Consider the following 22,520-nt stretch of genomic DNA (forward strand, 5'->3'; position numbering starts at 1 on the left):
TACAAACATGTTACAAGCTTTCAGCTATATGTTTAAGACGAACCCTAAACCAAGGGTGCTTAAGCTTCTAATTGGAATTGTTATGATCCTGACTTTATTCTCTATATGTCCAAAACCTACTTGATTTTATTGCATAGAACAGCTTGTACCCATTAGACCCATTCAAACCAGACTCAGATTTTGAAAGAGATGTTGCCTGGCACACAGTCTGCCACTCATATAATGTGTCCCTGACAGGCCGTGCCAACTCCACTGGGCTTATGTTCTGAAGGCTGTCCACACTGGGAGGTGAGAGAGGTTAGTTGTGTTCGAATCTCACTTCCCACCTTATACCTGGTTTTCAGAAATCCCTTCTGTGGTCTGTATGTCGTTCCAAGTTGTCAAAGTGTCACCCTCTGCAGGTATCTGCATTGGTGGTGCCCGTGTGCTCCCTTCCGAGAGGCTCCCTAAGCCCACGGCCTCTTGCTTCTGAAGTCTCGCAGATACACAGAGCTCTCTGATGAGTTGTTTTATTCTGCACTTACTTCATTCCACAGTTCAACCACACGGGACAAGGCAGCATCTGCAGCCAGGCCATCATGCTCATCACCGACGGGGCGGTGGACACCTACGACACGATCTTTGCCAAATACAACTGGCCCGAGCGGAAGGTAAGTGGATGCTGAGCCGGCCACGAAGTGCAGTCCATGCAGAATCTCTGTTGTGTGGAAACCTCCGGATCATCCACAGATAAGTAGATTTAATCCCATAATGGCCTCTGGTTTCTCAGCCTTGTGTTTGTTGGTTCACCACAACGGAACTATGGCTTTCCTTGTTCTCAAAATGAAATGTGTTTGGAGGAGAGAAGAGCCCCATAAAGACATGTGCAGTGAAAAGATCCGCTGTGACGTGTGCTTTGTCCACTTGGGGCAGTGCTTCTCCCTGTTCTCCGTGAGCCAGAGTTGCTTGGTGGGCCAGCACTCATGGATGGTGAGGTCAGCCCCAGCAGCCCTGCGGCATCTCCCTTATGATTCTGTGTTGCTGCGGCTCCTTGTTGAGCCCTCGTGACCACCCAGAAGCTTCTCGCCATCCCTCCCTCCCCCAGTGCTGTTTCCCACGCATGTCCGAGTATGTTCTCTATTCTAATTACTTCTTTGCTCTCCATGTTGTCATTTATTTATCTGTTGAACCCATGTGCTAGAATTGGATATTAATATTTTTGGCGCCTTTTGAGTGCCTTAACCCAGAGGTTCCTCAAGCTATTAGCCATTTTGAATTCTCTGGGGACAGCTCTTAAGTTATGAATATGCAAACCCCCCTCTATACCTACTGAATCAAAATCTCTGAGGTTATGGCCCAGGAATCTGTGTTTTCAATCAGTTCCTCAAGTGGGCACCAATCAGCAGGTGGGCAGCAGGGGATCACTGTCTTACCTAAAGGGTGGCATTTCAGCGGGGAAATGAAGTCACTGGGACAGGGCGCTAACCTGGGGCATCACAAAGTGTTCTCCTACCCCCTGTGCTGACAGCCTCGCTCTGGCATCCTCTATAGGTGCGTGAGACCAACCAGAACAAGTCCATCCTGCTTGTTCTGCTTTGTATGTTTAATTTCTGGGAATTGAACTAACCATGCACACTTGGCAAAAAAGAAACAGAAGGCAAATGACAACTGTGCTCAGCCGTATCTGGGAAGCAGGGACCCTGGGGAGAGCAGGGACCCTAGAGGGAGCGTGAGATTCGGTCCATGTTCCCTCACTGACTCTTGGTCCCCATGTGTCTATAATAACATTGGCATCTTACCTCACCAGGTTGAGTGTGGTTTTTAAACGTACACACCTTTGTACAACCTGGTTCCCCAGTGGTCACCACCTCCTTCCCTGGGGCTTACCCTTAGAAACAGCCATCATTTCTGAGGCTGGAGGAAAAGCTAGCTGAGCTGGGCGTACTAAGAGAACAGAGGGCTCTGACGCGGCACCTGCCTAACTTACCCAGGGATGCATTTGGCTGAACACAACTTCCTCAATAAGCACTGACTTTAGAATCCAATCCTGAATCAGATGATGTTCACTGGGAAATAAACAAGGTAACTCAGATGTTGTATTTCTGGTGACGATTTCCAGGGACAGGTGGAAGCCAGGGTTCATTCCCGATAAGTGTATGTGATGTGAAAGGAGGAACAGGCTGGGTGGACGTGTACACCTGCAGTACACAGCACAGTGCTAGGCACGTGGCTGGTACCTAATGCTCAACCCTGAGGGCAGCTAAGTGACAGGGCCGGGAGGGAGGCCACAGCACCAGTGAATGGGGGTGCAGTCAAATAGGAGGTTCACGGATGCCATGGCATCTCACAGCAGGTTGAAGGGTATTTTGACTAATGTAGGCCCATCTTAAATAAAAGAAGAAAGTGAAGGGGCCTTTTAATAAGCAGCTCCATCAACACCAAATGTGTGGTCATATGAGTCTCATGCGCAGAATCACGTGAATCCCTCCCACTGGGTGATACTTGATGGAGAGCAGTTGCTGGAATATTCTATGTAACATCATGGCATTGCTTGCAGAGAGAGGCAGAGGATGAGGGCTGCACAGTCATAATTCTTCAGACAAAACACAAATTTTAACATATCTTTCCAAAGGAACAATATTGACTTTAGGCCAGGTGCTTCCTAGGATTGATTGGAACCAGGGTCCTGGAAATTTCAACGTTGCACAAAATCAGTTTCATCTACTTAGAAAGTACTATCAAGCAGAAGCAGATTTCTTTCTGTGGCAAAAGGGTCTTTTTATATGATTAAAAATTCATAGCAGGACACCTTTCCTTTCTGGAGAGTTCCATAACATACACTTACATATACATGTACACATACATATACACACACACATACACATGCATATACACATACAGTCTCTTCTCCATGACTTCTCCGTGAAGATGCAGGTAATAAATGTATATAACACCCTATGTGGTTGCACCCTGTGTTAAAGTGAGATGATGGGCAATGTCTACACAGTCATCTTTCTCTGTTACTTTGAACATTAGCAGAGGATTGTGTCATGAGGTGGTTGGTAAGCTTCCAGATGACAGAAACAGGAAATGGGTTCAGGAAGAGGAAAAATGTCCTGAAGACTAGAGCCTGATTCCCATGAGAGAGTCTTTCTCAAACTTGAGAAAGCGAGTAGCAGAACCTTCTGGGGGCTCCTTCCCACAACCCCTGCTGACCCGTCTCCAGTGATGCTGATTCCGTGGGGCCCCGTGGGGCCTGAGAGTGAGCATTCCTAACGAGTTCCCCGGGGATGCCTTTGCTGTGGGAGGAGCAGCACCCGTGGGGAACTGCTGCCACAGAGCCCAGAGAGTGGGTGTGGTTACTCCGTGGGCTCTGCCACTTTTGCTCCCCTGTCAACCTTTACAAGGACCTGTCCCCTCAGTCAGAGCCAGTGCCCAGGTATATGTTTCTTGGCCCATACTTTGCTTAAAATATTGCCAGTTACTGATCATCATTTAAAAATCTGGCTGTAGTATATACAATTTTTAAGTTTTAGTTTTTCTTGTAAATGGATACACTTGGCACTTGGGAGCCAACATTCTCCTATGACAAAAAACAAACAAACACACACACAGAAACACAAACAAACAAACAAACAAACAAAAACAAAAACAAACAAAAAAAAAACTGGCTGGAGCTGAGAAGTGGCTGCTTCCTTAGACGGCAAATGCACACTCTGTTTGGCCAAGACCCTCACCACTCCGTCAATTCCTCTGAGCCCACTTCACCCTTATGCATTCCATGCCCATAGGGATGCGGTACTGGTCAGCAGGTACTTGCTGTTTCCCAGGTGGGGCTTGTATCGCCAGCCTTGGAGGACTTGTTTCTTTCTCTTGGGCCTGCCCTGAGCTCTCCCCTTTCTGCTCCAGCTGGAGGCCATCTTCTATTGCCTGAACCCTAAACTTCCGACTCACTCAGAATTGTCCTAAGGGAGCGTAGCCTCATGGCCAGGACTACTGTTGTTTTGGGTCTGTTTTTCATCCTCACAGGCTTGGTGAGTCCTTGAGGACAGGTTTTGTATCTCTGAACAGTCCTACCACCATGCACCATATCCTAGTATCCCAGCCCTGCTGAGAAGCGTGGCCTGGCCACCCTAGCCTAGTGCTGAGATTCTGTCCCCTGGTGTTTACACCCTGTATAATCTCCTCACCTTGATCGTGGGCGACACCTGTAATTTGCTTCTAACCAATAAAATACGGTAAAGGTGAGGGTGTCGCAGATGTAATCAGGCCTCAAGTCAGTAGATTTTGATGTCATCAGAGGAGTTCTATTGAGGGTGGGCCTTATTTAGTTGAAAACCCTTAAAGAGGGCCTGGACACTCCCTGGTGGGCAGAGACACTCTTCTTGCCAGTTTGATGAAGTGAGTGGCTATTTGGAGAAACCCTGTGACGAGGACCCGAGGGCAGCCTCTGGGACCTGGGGCATCATCCAGGTGACAGTCACAAAGAGCTGGGCCCTCACTCTTACGGCCACAAGGAGTTGTCTCCTGCTGACAGTGAATGAGCTTGCAGGTGGCGTCGGACCTCCAGATAGAAACAGCCCAGTCAGTACCTGGACTGCAACGTTGTGAGGCAGGACCAGAGGGCCCAGCTAAGCTGTGTCCAGACTCCAGACCCAAAGACACTGAGATATCAAATGTGTGTTCATTTAAGCCGTTACTTTTTTGGTAACTTGTTATGCATCAAAAGAAGCAAGGAAAAGGGAGAAAGGAAAGACAATTACTTATATAGAAATACTATAAACATCCAAAACCTAATGGCTTAAAGTAGCAATTTTATTATTTCTTGCAATTCTGTGCGTTAACTGCGTGGCGAGTCGGCGCCGCATGGGCCAGGTGCGGTCTCTAGTTAATCTGGGACCGTGGCTGGGCTGCCTCCATTCTATTCACCACGTGGTGCCTAACTCTCCAGGGCCACCTGTGAACTTTCTCTCCTCAAATTAGTACCTGGACTTCCTTACAGTATGGTAGCTGGGTTCCCAGAAAGGGAGATGGGGAGAATGTTGGGAGCAGGCCAGAGGAGCTCTTGGGGCTATCTACCACCTAACCAAGGCTTTGCGTAATGCATCTGATTAGTAAATCATTTTAGAATGAGTGGGAAGAAGGAATACATTTCTGGTAATTTAACTACGAATCCATGAAGGCAGCAATTGCTGATGCAATGTGTCCCTTGCCAGCATTGTATTTCTGAGTGCAGAAATGAGGAGCTATTTATTCATTTATTGGGTGCCATTTACCTTTGCTTGATATCCATTGGTTTGGGGCTTAATAGCAGCTCTTGTACACTTGGAATAAAATATGCACTTCTCAACATGAAAGGGACTCATTCCAGGATCTGCTCAAGAAATAAAGCTGCCTACATTTAAATTAGAAAAACAGTTATACCTGCCACCTATGTAGTTGTTCTTCCAAGTGAACTATAATAATAAAAAAAAAAGCTCATGCAATTATTTATCACTACTTCCCCTGGTGTGCTAGGTAGAATGGATAGTAAGAAATGGTGCGGAAGGCCCTAGCTGATGGGGCTCGGTTGGCTGGGCGTCATCCTGTGCACCAAAGGTTGCTGGTTCGATTTTAGGTCACAGCCTGGGTTGTGGGTTTGATCCTCGTTAGGGGGTACGCTGGAGGCAGCTGGTCCATGTTTCTCTCTCTCTCTCCCTCCCCCTCACTCTCTCTCTCTCAAAATCATTATGAAATGGTAAGTGATTTAAAGAAAGGATTGCAAACTAGGCCAAATCTGATCCATTGCCTACTTTGTGTGGCCTATGAGCTTTGAATCAATGGTTTTTCACACTTTTAAATGGTGGAAAAAAAAGAACCCCAAGGAAAATAATATTTCAATATTAATGTGAGAAGTATATAAAATACAAAGTTTACTGTCCATAAATAAAGTATTCGTGTAACACAGCCATCCGCATTTGTTTACACGTTGTCTACTGTTGAAGACTTGTGACCGAGACCCTGTGGCCCACAAAGCCTGAAATATTTACTATCTGGCCCTTTAAGAACATGTTGGCCAACCCCTGATCTAAAGGCATCAACAGGGTGTTGTTGGAAGTCTCTGAGATGCCCTCAGAATTGTATGCATTGGCTGAATTCAAAATGGTGGGGGCAGTTTCTCCCTATGTTCCCATAGTTTTTCTCTACTTGAATAACAATACTGGCCACATATTAAATGGTGGAGGGATGGAGACTTGATGGCAGATACTTCTATTTATGCTATAGATATGTCTCCTCCATCTTTGGAGCCATTCTTTCAGATTTTTTGAGTCCTTTCTGTCCCCCTCCTTCTCCTTCAGCACTGCCCTCGAAGGAAAGCGAGCTGTGGCACCCAGCCTGGGGCTGCCCCCAGTGCCTGGAAGGTGGCATCTTCATAAATGCTACCTGTAACTGCCCCTGGAGCACTGTTTATGGTGACATGGTACATGGCAGAGTGTCACAGCTTTCAGGTCACTGGACCAACAGGGGACACCCTGGAGAGAATCCAACTTCCTCTTTTCCCAGACCCAGGAAAGCAGAGCCCCCCTGAATACAAACAAAATGGAACCCTTGGAACCCCCATCACGGTGGGGCCAGAATGGGTCTACTCATGGGTTCATGACTCTTATTTTGCTTTGCCTTACACAATGACCCTTCTGTGCCTGTTAGATGGCCCTGTGCTGTCCTCCTCCATGTGGGTCTGTGATGAGAGACATGGGCAGCACTATATTCCCTTTGCCAAACTTTACATCCCGTGACTATTTTGTAACTGCCAATTCGGACTTCTTAATCCCTTCACCTTTTTCACCCAGTTCCCCAACCCTCTTCCCCCTGACAGCTATCGGTCTGTTCTCTGTAACTATGAGTCTGTTTCTATTTTGTTTGTTAGTTTATTTTGTTTTTTTTAGATTCCACATATAAGTGAAATCATACAGTATTTGTCTTTCTCTCACCACACACCTGCTAGACTGGCTGTCATCAATAAATCAACAAACAACAAGTGCTGGTGAAGATGTGGAGAAAAGGGAATCCTTTTGTACTGTTGGTTTCAGGAATGCAAATTGGTGCAGCCACTATAAAAAACAGTATGGAGGTTTCTCAAAAAATTAAAAATAGAACTGTCTTATGACCCAGTGATTTCACTTCTGGGTATATATTCAAAGAAACCCAAAACATTAATTCGAAAGAATATATGCACCCCTATGTTCATTGCAGTGTTATTTATAATAGCCAAGATATGGAAGCACCCCAGGTGCTCATCAGTAGATGAGTGGATAAAAAAGCTGTGGCACATTTACACAATGGAAGAAGAATGAAATCTTACTATCTGTGAGAGCATGAGTGGACCTAGAGGGTATTATGCTAAGTGAAATAAGTCAGATTTTCAAGTGGTTTTACAAAGCATTTCCTTTGCCTTCTTTGAGCCAGGTGAGAGGAGAAAGGATTTACCTCACCACAGGCCGCTGGGATAGGAGTTAAGACTATACTGCTTGGAGATAAGAGGTCTCTAAACATTCTCTCCCCACCCACCCCACCTCCACTCTGGCTCTGTCTGTTTCTCAGCCCATAGAAGGAGATTAACATGGGGGCTTGAGGGTGGCAGAGGCTGTTGGCAGAGGAAGTAGAGGGAAGGGAGCAGCTATATGGGGGGTAATTCATTCAGTTACCAGACTTTTTATTGAGGGTCCCTGTGTCCCCATCACTGTACCAGAGCCCAGGAGTAGGGGGCTGACCTGTCAGAGGAAGGAGCTACAGAGAGCAGAAAGCAGATAACAAGTGAAAGGACCAATGAATTAGAGATCATGGTAAACCTCCTGAAGGAGACAGCAAGGGCCAGAGGTGGAGAATGGGGCACAAGGGAAGCCCCTCTGAGGGGAGAGCAGGTAAATGAACGAGCTGGGCGGAGGGGCAGAGGGAACTGCACTTTCAAAGGCCCGAGAAGAAGGTGGGTGTGTGAGGAGCTGGAGGAAGAGCAGGTGGCTGGATGGGAGTGTCATGGGAGAGGTTGGCAGGACAGCAGGGGCCAGCTCCTCTGGCCTTTAATGGGCACAGTAAGAGGCTGGGATTGTGATCCAGGGGTAGTGGGGAGCCATGGGAGGTTCTTGATCAGGGAGAGGCCTGAGCTGATGGTTTTCAGAAGTTCTCTGACTGCTGCATGGGGATCAGGCTACCCGGCGTGGGCCTGAGCTGTGTCTGCAGTTTGGGTATTGACATTCTTCATCATAATTGATTTCAGTGGGTGGGGGCTAGGGGGCGGGCTTCTTTACTTCCTGTGACTGCTTCCAGGTGGTCCTGGTTCTTCCTGCTGATTTCCTTCCCGGCTTGCTCAGTTGGGTGGTGACACTTCTCTGTCTCTCGCTCCCTGACTGAAGTCCCGTTTGGGTCTGAAAGTTTGGGGTGAGTTTGTGTCGTGGCTGTATTTTTTCCAGGGTGAGAAATCCTAAAGCTGTCTTAGGAAAATGGCAGGAACATTCATCTCTCGTGGTCAGTCAACAATGTGACAGGAAAAGGCATTTCTGTCACAGCAGTGAGAGCTCACCCGGGCCCCCCTCACCACCGAAGGGAGAGCCGCAATGGTTCGCTGTCTCCCAGCATATCTTTAATTACTTCTGCAGGGATAAGACATCCTGTGACTCGGGCGAGAACATGACGAGACAAGTCAGGAGCGGGGCCCACTGGTGCATGGCTGCTGTCAGCCACAGAGAAATCAGCTCCTGTCGGGCACCTCCCGCCACAGCAGCGCAGGTCTCTTCCCCACACCCAGAAAGCACGCGGGGACTGTGCACATTCCCACGCGCCCCCCACTGCCCTCGGTAGATGGATATCAAAGGCCACTGTGCGGGGAAGTCCCCCCAAACCCAGCCCCATGCTAGGTAGGTGCAGAGCCAAACACTTGACTTGCTTTCTCTCGTTTCATCCTTAGCCCTGCCCAGGGGGACACTCCTGTCACCATTCTCTTGCAGGGCACGGAACTCCGGCTCAGGGACATTGTCACTTGATCCCACAGCTCTGAGCTGGGGGCTTTGCTCCCTAGCCACGTTGGACCGTCTCCACACCTGTGGTCTCAAACTGAGGGGCTGATGGTCTGGGGCGGTGGCGGGCGGGGGGGGGGGGGGAGGGTTGTAAATAGTGTTTCCTGAGTTCCCTTCTCTGCAGATGTGCCCTGGAATTGGCATTGTGATAGGAGGCTCAGGACCACACTTAGTGAGCCCTGAGGGTTTTCATGCCCCTCCATGGCCTTGTGGGTGAGGACTATTCGTCTCAGCTGAGGTGCTCTGGGAAATGCCACTGGGGACAGTGATGTCACCACTGGAGCAGGCAGGGCAAAAACCCACCAGTTATTTTTTAAATATTTTTATTGATTTCAGAGAGGATGGGAGAGGGAGAGAGAGATAGAAACATCAATGATGAGAGGAAATCATTGCTAAGCTGCCTCCTATAAGCCCCACACTGGGGATTGAGCCTGCAATCGGGCATGTGCCCTGACCAGGAATTGAACCATGACCTCATTGTTCATAGTTTGACGCTCTAACACTGAACCATGCCCACAGGGCCCCACCAGTTATTTTAATGAGCGAACTTAATGTTAACCAGAAAGGGCAAAAAGAGAAGTCTAGAGTGACATGGAAGAAGTGACTTCAGGAAACAGCCACCACCCCTGTGGCTGGTCCGGGAAGAGGGCAGGAGAGGGGCAGAGAGGGGAAGAGGTTGTTAAAGTTCAGAGGGACCCAGACCTCTGAGGAGGGCACCCTGGTTGGAAGGTGCTGGGGTCTCTGAGCCCAGGGCAGAGTGCTGTGGGGCTGGGACCCAGGCTTTTGAGGCGGGATGCTCTAAAAGGGATGAGTGTTGGAAAAACTGCAGAGTGGATTCATTCAGTTCTGTTGGGATAAACTGTCTCTGCTGGGGCAAGCAGCCTGGCTGGGCTGATGGGCTGGGAACAAGAGGCCAGCAGGCAGTGAGGTGGCGGGAGCAAGTCCCTTCTCCCTCCTCCATCCCTGCAGCCTCCTCCTCATGACCCTGTGGGCAGAGCCTGGCCAGAGCAGCGGGCAAGGCAGAAGCGGGTTACAGAGTCCAGCCCAGCCTCACAGAGACGGGGGATCTGGGGCTGAGGCCTGGTCATAGCTGGAAGCTTGCTGAGTGAGTTCAGCACTATTTGCAGGCTAATGGCATGTCCGGTTCTTATTTCCTGGGTGTTATTTCTCCTGGACTAGGAGTAGGGCACTTGGGGAGTGGGCGGGGCAGGGAGGCATGCTGCCTGCTGGGAAGAGGGTGGTGTCTGGATGCTGACAAATCTGTCCCCCTACTTGTGATGGGGCTAATTACACACACCTTGCAGTGTTGTTCAGAATGAAAGAGGATGTGCTACCACGCTCAGTGCTGGGCCCAAAGTGGGGGGAGCACGCAATGCTGTGCCATCAACATTCTCGCCATGATGGCCAACCACTGGCATAGCTAAAACTTTTATTTAACGTTACAGTTAAAATGTAGTTGTATGGGCTGAATTCAAGATGGTATAGCAATATATTTTCAGATGCAGAAAATAGAAAGTACTCTTCTTATCCCTGAAACTGGATTCCTCTTATGTGGTGTCTTGGTTGACTTCTAAGAAGATTATTTAGCTGCATTTTAAATCATTTCTAGGCCTTGCCTTTGCCTGTTTAATGAATAAATATGTATGCAGTGTCCTTTATACCTACACTTGTAGCACCTATCAAAATGTGCTGAGATCTGTTTGCCCATTCAATATCGTTAATTAATGTTACATAAGAGCTAGTGTTTCTCAATTCAGAGGAGCAGCCTATCTGTATCAGTGAAATGCAAAACCGAGATTGAAAAGTAGTGTTGCTTTTATATTAGCATCCCTGTACTGGAGTGGCGGCCAAGGCTCTGACTGCCTGGACTGGGTCCAGACCTGACCGTTTCTGAGCTGTGTGACTTTGGGCAAGTGGTTGGATCTCCTTGTGCTTCCTTTCCTCCTCTTGGAAACGAGGTGGGGGTGGGGACAAGAGCTGTGCTGCCCTCCCAGGGTTGTTGAGGGTGGCAAATGAGTAGTGCCTAGAGTCTAGCAGGTCCTTGGGGACAGCAAGTGCTCAGTGAATGTCAGTGATGGGGAAGAGACTGTGGTCTGTGGATTCTGGGCCAGGCTTGGCGGATGCACCTGCGTATCCTCCTCAGGCAGCCTGCCCTGCTGTGAAACGAGAGCATGGGACTGGGCGCGGTGGGTTTGGGAACACAGGTGGCTGGTTGAGTGGGTTTGGAAGTACTCAATCCTTTTTATTTCCCTGAGAATATATATATATATATTATTTATTATATATATATATATATATTATGTGGTTAGCTTTATTTATTTTTTTATTGAGGTAACATTGGTTAATAACATTATGTAAGTTTCAGGTGTACAACATTATAATTCTACTAGAGGTGCACAAATTTGTGCACCAGCGGTGTCCCTCGGCCTGGCCTGTGGAATTGTACTGAAACCGGCTCTCCGACATCCCCTGAGGGGTCCCAGATTGCAAAGGGTGCAGGCCAGGCTGACGAACCCCACCAGTGCATGATTGGGGCCAGAGGGGGACACAGGGGATTGGCCAACCAGGGGGGGACTGCAGGAGGGCTCCAGGGTGTGTCGGCCCGCCTCACTCAGTCCCAAATGCCAGACCCCAGCAGCAAGCTCACTTACCAGTTGGAGCATAATCCCCCTGGTGGTTGGTGCACATCATAGTGACTAGTTGACCAGTCCACTGTCTGCCCCCTGGTGGTCAGTGCAAGGCCTTAGCACTGTGGTCTGCAAACTGCGGCTCGCGAGCCACATGCGGCTCTTTGGCCCCTTGAGTGTGGCTCTTCCACAAAATACCACGGCCTGGGCGGATCTATTTTGAAGAAGTGGCGTTAGAAGAAGTTTAAGTTTGAAAAAATTTGGCTCTCAAAAGAAATTTCAATCGTTGTACTGTTGATATTTGGCTCTGTTGACTAATGAGTTTGCCAACCACTGCCTTAGCATATCATTAGCATATTATGCTTTGATTGGTTGAATAGTCCACTGGACGACCTGACACTTAGCATATTAGGCTTTTATTATATAGGATGTCTGTATACAGGACTGCGTGCTAACCACCAGAAGTCTGGTTTCTGTCTGTCACCATACGTTTAACCCCATACATTTGACCCCATTTACTGGTTTAGCCCTCCCCACCCCTCTTTCCTCCTGGTGCCCAGCAGTTTGTGGTGTGTATCTGTGAGCTTATTTTTCTCTTAAGCAGCCTCACATTATTTCCTTACCTCACGTGCTCCCTTCATTAACCTTTCCCGGCAGATGATTTGATGGGAATATCCCAGCAGCCTGTCTGTGAGGGACCCCTGGCCAAGTAAATGCAGGTCTCTCTTTTCTAAGAGGGCTCGGTGCCTCTGGCAGCCAGAAAATGCCCCTGAAGTTCACCATCTCACCCGCTAAGCTGTGCCCACTTTCCTGCAAGCCCCTGCTGGATGGGCCAGGGAGGGGACTTAGCAGGGTGCAGAGGAGGGCAGAAAACACGTGCCATCCAGAAAGGCGCCCACTGTACAGGGAATCTGCCAGCTGACTGTTTCCCTGGCCCTTGCCACTTTTCCACCTACATGTAAATTGTGATCAAATCAGATTTCTTCCCAATTCTCAGATTTGTTTATCAGAAGTGGCACTCCACACAGCAGCCGGGCAATTTGGAAACTACAGGTAAATTGTGCCAATGAATCCCTAAACCTCCACTGTCTCCCCACTTTATGCTGAGGTTAGGCCCAGGTCCCTAGAGAGGCGCACAGATCTGGCCTGATGGTGTCTGCTCATTGGGATTGTTCTCCACTGCCCGCCCTCGTGCCCTCTGACAGCCTGCTGCTCTCTGATGAGGTCTGCTGTTTCTGCCCCCTCTGCCTGGACACTTTAACCCAGATTTCTACATTGGATCACTTCACCCCTCCTTCATGTCCTTGCTCAGACACCACTTTTCAGTGACACCTACTGTGACCATCAGATTTAAAGTTACTCCTGACCCTGACCGCCAGCAATCTTAGCTACTGCTTTCCTTTTAGTGGTAGAGTTTTTCTCTTGTAACATATTAGATAAATATCACAAGGAAGTAAATTGTTTGTTGTCTCATCCATTGGAAGCATGATGCTATGTGAACAGGGTGCTCGATCTGTCTTGCCCATTGATGTACCCCAAGTGCCTGTCACACGCGCATGCTCAGGGAGCCTTCCGGAAGGAAGGAGTGAATGCCACCCAGCACTTTGCCAAGAATCTCATTTGATTCTCCCAGAACTTTTAAAGTGTAGGTATTCATAATATGTCTCTTTTATAGGAAAGGAAAGTGACGAGAGCAGTTTAAGTAATTCTACTCCAAAGCCCTAGCTTTATCCTGCACTCTAAAACCCCATCCTGGCCTGAGGCCTGGGGTGGCAAGAGCCTGCATCAAGCTCCTGGGAAGACAGAGAGTGCCCAGGGGAAAGACTTCCAGGTAGTGGAATTTCCAGCACCCTGACTATCTAGACAGCAGAGGTGTCATTATCTCTGCAATGCTTATCTTCTCCAGTAGACCCGAGATCATTTCCGGTTTGGTTCTCCCCAAAGCTTAGTACTTGACACAGTGCTGGATGCATAGCAGGTGCTCAGGAAATGTTGTCGAAGGAGGAAGGAACAAGAAGATTTAGGTCAAGGGAAGCTTTCCACACCCCCTTGCACATCCCTGCAGCCTTTTGTTGTCAGTGCTACATGCACAGAGGAACTGAACTACCCTTAGAACTTGACCCCAATAGCCCAACAGGAAGGATCCCCAGCCCCAAACCTGACCCTGAGCCTTGCACTTCTGGCACTTTGTGTTTGTTTTACAATACTATGTCTTCATCACAGAGGAGCCATTTCTTTTTTAGCTAACTTTGTTGTGGGAGAAATCACCTTTATGCCTCATAAATGAAGCTCCTTCTTCTAGCAGATTTTGGGGAATCAAATATTCTCCAAAGGCTGACTCTTGAATTGCCTCCTCCAACACCTGGGATAAAACCTGAGTCTTCCTATGCCAAATGCTGTTGGCCATTGACCTGTTATCCACCCAATTACCTTTACCTTAGTCATTTCCATATAAAATTGAAGGGAGGAGATTTACAGGGCTTAGTGAACATGATCCATTACTTCAGCCCAGCACCTTGGGCCTTTCTCTCAGCACAGAACCTCCCACAAAAGCTTTCTGCCCCCTCCCAAATTCCATCTACACTAATAAAAGAGTGAGATGCAAACTTACCATACCTTCGCGATGCTCACCAGCCAATCAGGAGTGAGTATGCAAATTAACCCAACAAAGATGGCGGGTTAATTTGCATATGCAGGCGCAGGGTGGCCAGGGGCGGGGCGGACGCTTATGTCATTGCCATGGCGACGACACAGGCATTCTGCCCTGCCCCAGCCACTCTGTGCCTCTGGGCAGCATGGGAAGGTGGAAAGGTGGCTCTGGGCCAGAGCAAAAAGGCGGTGCCAGCAGCCAAGGGAAGGAAGGCCCATTCTTGCACGAATCTTCGTGCATTGGGCCTCTAGTCGTGTAATAAAGATCTTGTCCTGTCCTCTTCACTCCTCCGGGATTCCTATCTTGAAAAGGAAACAGCTGATGGTGGTGACTAATGGGACCTCTTTGGGGAGACACATATGAGCTGCGTGTTGACTGTCCAGCAGGAAGTGGCTGCCTGGAGAGCCTCACTGGGAGCAAAGAGGCACACGTGGAAGTCTGTGCTGGACACACACTGAAAGTGAGATGGGTGGGGATGGCCACACACCTCCTCGGTCCACATCAGACCCTGGAAGGAATTTCCAAGGTCCCCTTTGGTTTGGAGAGGGTTAACTGGCTGGGGCAGCATCTGGTTCCTTTTGGGTCAGAAACCTGAATATTCGGTACTCCCTACCCCTGGTTCTATAAATCTGACCCTCAGAACTCATGGACACTTTCAGGCTATTAATATTTGGATCATTTTTATTGTGCTCACATGATTTTTTTTCTGTGCCTCAATGAGACAGAGATAAAAAGTGATGGCTTTAGAATTTCAAAGACTGTTCTGGTTTAGACTCAGGATGGAAGCATGTCTATGTGAGCCAAAGAGAGACTTTCCGAAATGTGCTTTCTCCTCACAGAATAATTATCTTAGCCCTCTTAAGAATACTGATGCTTTCCCTTCTTCTGGACTTAGGAAATGACCTGTTAGGAGCTCTTCTGATTAATAAATTTCTAGCCCCTCCCCCCCCTTTCAAAAAAAATACAGCAAGAGTTGCCTTAGGCCAGGGATTGACAACTAGAGCTCTGATATCAGGAGAAAGGGATGGTTCTTAGATATGGGACTCTCTGATTCTGTCTCTTCTAGGCAGAACACTTAAGAATTCCCTTGTTGCTGCCATTCACTGGGGGGTGTTAGAAATCTGACATCGAGGTTTCTCCAGGCCTCAAGGAATTCTTAGAGGAACAGGCATAGGGCTCACACAGATATCTCACAGTTTGAAGTTCTGACTTGAGCTTATATATTTAAATATGATTTTATTAATTTTTAGAGAGAGAGAGAGAAATCAATGAGAGAGAAACATAGATCAGCTGTCTCCTGCACTACTGGGGATTGAGCCCTGGCAAGTGTCCTGACCAGGAATCAAACCTGGGAACTCTTTGTTCGTGGGTCAGTGCTGAACCACTGAGCAACACCAGCTAGGCTATATATACTTCTTCAGCAATACTGACACCATCAATTATAGTTTAAAATGAGGTATTCATATTGGGTTTAACTTGATTATTAACTCTTTACACATTGTCAATTCCATAAGGTGGATGCCATGTCTTTCTTGGTCACCAATATATGCCCAATACTCTTTGTATTAGCACAGAAATTGCATGAGTGAGTGAGTGTGTTTGTGTGTGTGTGTGTGCACCTGTGCATGTGACTGCAGACTGAACACAGACCATGTGCTAGCAGGGCTGGAATGACTTTCTGGTATGGGACTTGAGCCCTCCCTCTAAGAGCTTATCTGTGATCCCTGGGAGGTGAGGAGTGTTAACCAAAACAAAGATGAGTATAAAGTGAGTCTTGCCCCCCCAATCCCCCCACCCCTGTCCTGATAGACTAAATACTGTGCATGGCACCCTGCAGAGGTTTCAAAGTGCCTGACTCTTTGAAGACCTGAGGGTTTAGGAATTCCTCTTGGATGGGACAGCCAGTTGTTCCATTAGGTGCTATTGGTGGTCTTCTCTGTTCCTCATCCCCCTGCCTCCCTGGCTCCTCCAGGTCTGACCCCTGCTGCTCCGTTATTCTCCAGGGGAGGAGCTGCTGCACTTGCTTCTCTCCTGAAGCCAGTGCTGTGCAGGCTCACGTGGTAGGTGTGCTTGGTGGAATGTGTCCAAGTACGTAGGTGATGCAGGAAAGGAAACTGCTTTTCCGTGCTGATGTGGGACAGGAGAAGCAGTGGGGGTATCCCAGAGTCGGACAGTCTTGGTATGAAGGACAGAGAAGCACAGTGTGATGTCAGCTTGGTCTTGAGCTCTGATCTCAAACAAGCCACACAGTTTCCCCCGAGCTTCTAATTTGTAAAATGGCCTTAGTAATAGTAACTCCCTCCTAGTTTTCATGCAAGAACCACGAGAAAAGGTACATGGCAGTACCTGTGGTCCACGGAACCAGTGAGGGAAATGGGACAACATTCTTGAGGAAGGAGAAGGGAGTGTCTGAGGCAGGATCCCTGCAAAGGCCTAGAAGAAACGTGGGAGCTGAGAATGACGAACACTTGAGAGGAATCCTCCAGCCCTTTCTGGAAGCATCCCTCTCTGCCCTGGCTGGGACCAGATTTCTCATTGACTTAATTTTAAATGTCACCATGACTGACCACCGTCTGTTGTCCCGTTGCCTGGGTGACCTGCCCAGGCCATTGCGGAAAGCGCTGTGGCCTCCGTGACTATGGCATGCTTTAGCGACAGTGCAGGGACTCCTGTCATCCTCAGCCCCATCTGGGCTGAGGGGCTGGTGTGAGCGAGGTGTCCACCCGCCCGTCACCCGGCCTCTCGGAGTTATATCTCTGTGGTGACGGGGCCTTCAAGGCGCCGAGACTTTGATCAACCTGTGGCAGAGGGCTGTGTGCATCCCTTCCTGGATTTCTTCTTTTAAAACACAAAAGGGATCTGGAATTGATCCCAGATAATACATCTGCCTCTTCACTGCACTTCAGAGAGGCAGGATGACAAGAAAGGCGATGAAGACAACTAAATGCATTTATGATTTATGCCCCTGTGATAAATCAATGGATGATTTCTCCCCAAAATGTGGTCACTGCCTGGTAACTCATACCAGCTGACACATCTGTGAGATGCTCAGGGGAACGGGGGCTGAGCCGCTCCTCGCCATGTGCACACCAGGCCTTGAACCCGCACCCCTGGGATGGGGATTTGGACATGAGAGAGACGGGGCCGTCCCACACAGTCAGGAAGATGGCTGCTCACTGCCACCTTTCCCCCGGGAGCCCGGGTTTTCCTTTCTGCGGCCTGATGGTGCGGTTCTGCTCGGCCTGCCTTGGTTCATCTCCAGCATTCCTCTCTGGGCTTGCCTTCTTGTGTGGTGAGGGAGAATTTTCCATTCCCTAAAGGTGATTTGATCAGGCCAGAGTCCCTCAAAGCAAGTGGGGAGAGTGGAAAATCACATTAACTCTTTCATTAACTCCAGCTGTCGGCACCCAGTTCAAGATGGCAAGGAGGTTTCGTCTCCAGGGCCAGCTCAGGCCTTCGGAGGTAACTTGGAGCGCTGGTGTGGGAAGGGCTGTGACAGCTCATCTGTCTGGAAGAGGGACAGGCTGTGTATGGCCAGTGAGGAGTGTCTGCCTTGCGTAAGAAGCCAGTGGCGGCCCTCATGCCACGTGTCTGCCATCCCCTTTCTTCATGATTACTTTGTATCTCAAAGGCCCAACCTTGCCTTTCTGAACCTTGAAAGCTGTATCTACATCTTCCAAAATATTCTACCATTAGACATTTTCAAGGATCTATTAAACCATTTTTGGCTGCTTGACAGTCCCAGAGCAGCTTCCTTCCCGACCATTCTGTTAAAGCATCATCTGAAGTAACGTGGGCTTTTGGCGGGGGGAGGGGAGGTGGGGGAGTCACATTCATTTTACAAGTTACCTGCAAATGAAACTGCCTGGTTGTGTCTCTTATTTTCCTCTAGTTGAAAAATGTCTTTGTTGCTCCATTTTTGCCTTTCTTTACAACAGACTTGAGAAATTCTCAGGATGCAGTTTAAAGAGTTAGGCAATGTCATTCCTTTTACCTTGCCTTCTGGAAAAAAGCGTCAAAGCCATTGCCTGGGCCTGGTCTGGAAGGTGGGACCCCTGAGGATGGACAAGGAGGCACAGGCGGGTACAGAGGCTGGCGCTTTCTCTGTGAGGCCAGTGAGGTTGCTGAAACTCCTGTCAGAGCAAAAGCTCAGCAAGGAGAGGTGGCTGAGATGGAGGTGCTGGCCACAGGCTGGGCGTAGGAGGCTTCTTCTGAAATCCCTGATGCTGGGACCATGTCTCCCTGCTCCCTGCAGACTATTGTATAGAAAGGAAAAAAAGCCAGCCAGTAAAGGTTTCTCATTTGATGTCGCTTCTGATCCCTCACATTGCCATTGTCCCAGCCAGAAATAATATACCTGCAGCTGTGTTTCCGTAGGACAATGGGGACATCTAATAATATATTGGGCTGATCTAAGCTGCCTTTTCTCCAGCGATGCCCCAAGGGGAAGATGGATGTTCCAAATTCATATTATCTGGTGGTGCTAATCAGAAACCATGGCTGTGGAAATGACTTGTCCTGTTTGCTCCTCTTCTAATAGGAAATCATAAATTAACACAAGCTTGATAGATTCTGCATAAGGCCAGGATGAAGCCCTCACATATTTTGTTGGATGTTACATAATTAGGCGACTTCTCAAAGGAGTTCTAATTATGCCTATGGAATAGGCTCCAGATAATGAAATGCATCCATCTCACTGGCCAGCCGTCTGTCGTTTAGCACAGAGATCCTAGTCACTCCTCTGGGGTTCACCTTCAAGCTCAAAGCATGAAGCTTTATTTACAGCCACATAAATAGGAAATGAAATACAAAGTTATTTTACAATGTACTTCTTTACTTTTTCTAACAAAATCAGTTTTCCTTAGCTTTATCTACTGGTAAATGGCCATGTGTAAAGGAGCTATATTAATCCCAAAGCATAAAGATTCCCCCACAAATGCATTATGAAAGCTCATGATACCAAAAAAATGCCAGAGATAGGAAGAGAATAATGACAAGGACAAAGGGAATGAGTTCTTTGATTCTGAATTTCATTATCTGCAACATTCGTACTTAGTAAGCATTGGATAGATAAGCAGTGGGTAAGTAGATGGATGGAGGGATGGATGGATGGATGGATGGATGGATGGATGGATGGATAAGTGAGTGGACAGTTGGATAAGAGGGCAGATGTGTACTTAAATGGATGGATGACTAATTGGAAAGGGATGTAGATGAAAGAGAACTAACACAGGAAAGTCTACTTTTGAATGTGTTATTCTGTATTTGATTGTTAGAGAAAATTATGAGGAAAAAAGAGGGGCTCTTTTTTATAATAATTCTTTACTTATAAAAGAGAAGATTCTTTAAATTTTTTCAATAGACAGCTTTGAGAGATAACAGTAATGATATAGGGAAAGTAGACATGGAGGAAAATAGAAGAAATATCTCTGAGACAGACTAAGTAAGAGATACCTTACATTCCAATTGCATAAACCACAGGAGAAAAATTCATTCTTTATAAATAATAAAATAAAAGTATAAATAAGTCCTTGGTAACTAAACAGAGTTAGGACAAAGCTCTGCTTAAATTTCCCTGAAATGTAGATTGCTCCATAGCACAACAGTGAATGAAACTCAAGCTAAGAAGGGGCCAGACGGAGTGAAGTTTATGGAGTGTTTCTGCCTCAGTTTCTGCATTTAGTAATGAGGTTGCCCAGTGGGAAGAAGAGACTTCCCATCCTGTTGCTGACTCAGCTACAGGGAAGATGCAGAGCTGCCTCCTGGCATTTCTTCCTGACTCGAAGCCATCATGACTCTCCTCCGAGGGCCATAGGCACCAAAGGCATTTTTGCTGATTGCTGTAAAGCTACGTCATCTCCAACGTTGTCCCTTGAAATACATATAGAAAGGAAGGCCTGGAAAGATGTTAAACAAAGTTTTTATTAAAGACAAAAGATAAGTCTTGTTTTATGACCCCATGATGCAGGGAGACTGGGGGGTTACCTGGCAGTGTGAGGGAGCCTGGACCTGCATTATCCCCAGCCCAGTTGAAAATACTTTGTGCCATCAAACACCTTCTGTCTGGCCAAGCACCTGGGGCAGCAGAATCTTTATAAGTACGTGTCCACGTGGTTGGTGGCCGAATTCCAGTGGGACAGCTGTGGGCAGTTCTCTGGCGCTAGGTTTGGATTTTTCTCACATGAAAAGAGCCTTTATGAACTCTGCTGACCAAAGGGTTAGTGCGTTCCTGTTTTTAGCAGAAGCAGTTCACTGTGGCTTCAGTTCCTGAAAAGCAGGTCTCCTCGTGTTGGTCGTTTATCTACATTCTGGCTGGCACAGAATGGCTGCATGAACATTCCTCCAAAAACCCCTGAATTGGATCCGTTCATAAGATGCGCACATGAAAACGAGGCTTCAGTGAACTATGTTTTCAAACATAATGTTGGAATCCTAGATCCCAAGGATTTGAAGATACCTTAAAAGAGTGAAAGACATGAATCCGTTTTTAAGACTAAATATGACATCTGCAGGTCAGTTTTGTTTTGTTTCGTGCTAATCGATGCATAATCAGTAACCGCCTTCTAAGGCAGAGGCTGAGAGGAAGCAGCGAGAGTAAGGCCAAACGCCATTGGTAGGGAACATGTGCTTGCAATGATTAGATGAGCGTGTTTTTATTTTATTTCTGTTCTTTCAAAAAACAGCATTCCTACTTTCACTCAATGACACAGTGTTGAACCCTGAAAACTGATGTACTGTCTGTTATCAACAGACCACTCCCTGTTGAGTTACATGAAGCGACAGTCTAGTTTGCGGAATTTTTGTGATAAATATTCGGGCCATGTATTGAAAGACTCAATAGCAGAATTGACATAAAAAAAGATATTTTTTCCCCCAAAAATCCAAAGGCTACTTATAGCTCTATATTATTCTGTGTTTAAGGAAAGCTTCTATTTTAAGAACAAATAGCATCAGTAGGCCTCAAGATTCAAGTCCAAAAAAGCAAACCCCCTGAGTGTGGAAGGAATGCTTTAAAAACGTATATCGAATTAGGTCCAATGGAAAAAAAAAATAAGTAAGTCAATCAAACATATAATGCCTTGAGTTCCCACTCTGTTGCATGCTGAGTCATTAGCATGTGGCTGAGAGAGGAAAGACCCTGGCCTGCCTTCCTCCTTCACACAATAAAACTTCATCAAGTGCAAACAGCCTGGCAGGTCCGCAGGCTGGGATCCGCCAGCAGGGGTGCTGCTAGGATGCCTGGTCCAGCGCGCTGGGCACAGAACCAGGAAGTTAATGTGTGGGTAGGCTCTGTATTGTTCGGGAGGCACTCTTGGGCTTCCGCTGTGTAATTACAGTGACAAAGGCTCAGTCACTGTTTACCAGGCTTATCCTCAGGTGTAGAAATGCACTGTGAGCATACTCTCAGCGTTTGCTTGGCAGCAGGGGGAATTTTTGTCTTTTAAATGAAAAACAAAATCATTCTGCTGCTTCTGGGGTTACAAAATAAGTATTTTCACTGCGTCGAGTGCCTCTCCAGCTTCCCCTCATACCTGGGCTTTTTCTGGGCCGAGCACCACTCTCCGTGCCCCAAGGGCCTGCTATCTGGCCCTGGATGTTGGGCACAAGGACGCTGGAGAAGGACCCACACAATCGATGCGGAGCGAGTCCACCTGTGTGCTTGCGGTGACCACCCTCCTGTGGCCCACAAGGCCCTGCTGAGGTCTGGCCTCCAGTCTCCCTCAGGCCTCACCTCACACCTGGGCTTTCCTGTGCTAGGGTCCCACTCTCCCTCCCCAGGGGCCACGGCATATGCTGTTTTATCCCTCATGATGCTCCTGTTCCTCACTCAACAATAAACACACCTTTCAGATTTCAGCTCAGGCCTGCCGTCCTGTCCCCTGTGCCCCAGCAGGGTCATATTCTTTTGTCACGCTTTCCCATGGGACAACACCCCCCTTTAATGTCTGTTTCTTACCTTCTCTTCAGTGGTTTCATCTTATTGTTTGGCTCCTTTGCTAAATACGTGTTCCACGTATGGCAGAGTCCGGCCCTCTCCACGGGCATGCTACCATGCTGTGTCCAGAAAGCCCCATGCTTGGCCTAATGCTCTGCTGTTAGGTCTTGAAATCCTTAGTACTTTTTGAACAGTGTCCCCCACCAATTTTATGTTGCACTGAGTCCCGCAAATCATGTAGTCGGTCTGGGGCCATGTCTGATCCTGTTGGATCTGGA

General features: G+C 47.8%; 1 protein-coding gene across 1 annotated transcript in view; it reads left to right on the top strand.

Annotated features, from left to right (window-relative positions):
* The window catches only part of CACNA2D3 (calcium voltage-gated channel auxiliary subunit alpha2delta 3), an 827,325-nt gene that overhangs the window by 438,341 nt on the left and 366,464 nt on the right, over positions 1 to 22,520 (top strand). Inside the window, exon 11 of the mRNA XM_054729840.1 lies at positions 537 to 650. Within this exon, the coding sequence (XP_054585815.1) occupies positions 537 to 650 (114 nt within the window). The remainder of the gene's footprint in view (positions 1 to 536; positions 651 to 22,520) is intronic.

Source organism: Eptesicus fuscus, chromosome 18 (assembly GCF_027574615.1).
Source record: "Eptesicus fuscus isolate TK198812 chromosome 18, DD_ASM_mEF_20220401, whole genome shotgun sequence".
Classification (NCBI taxonomy): Eukaryota; Metazoa; Chordata; class Mammalia; order Chiroptera; family Vespertilionidae; genus Eptesicus; species Eptesicus fuscus.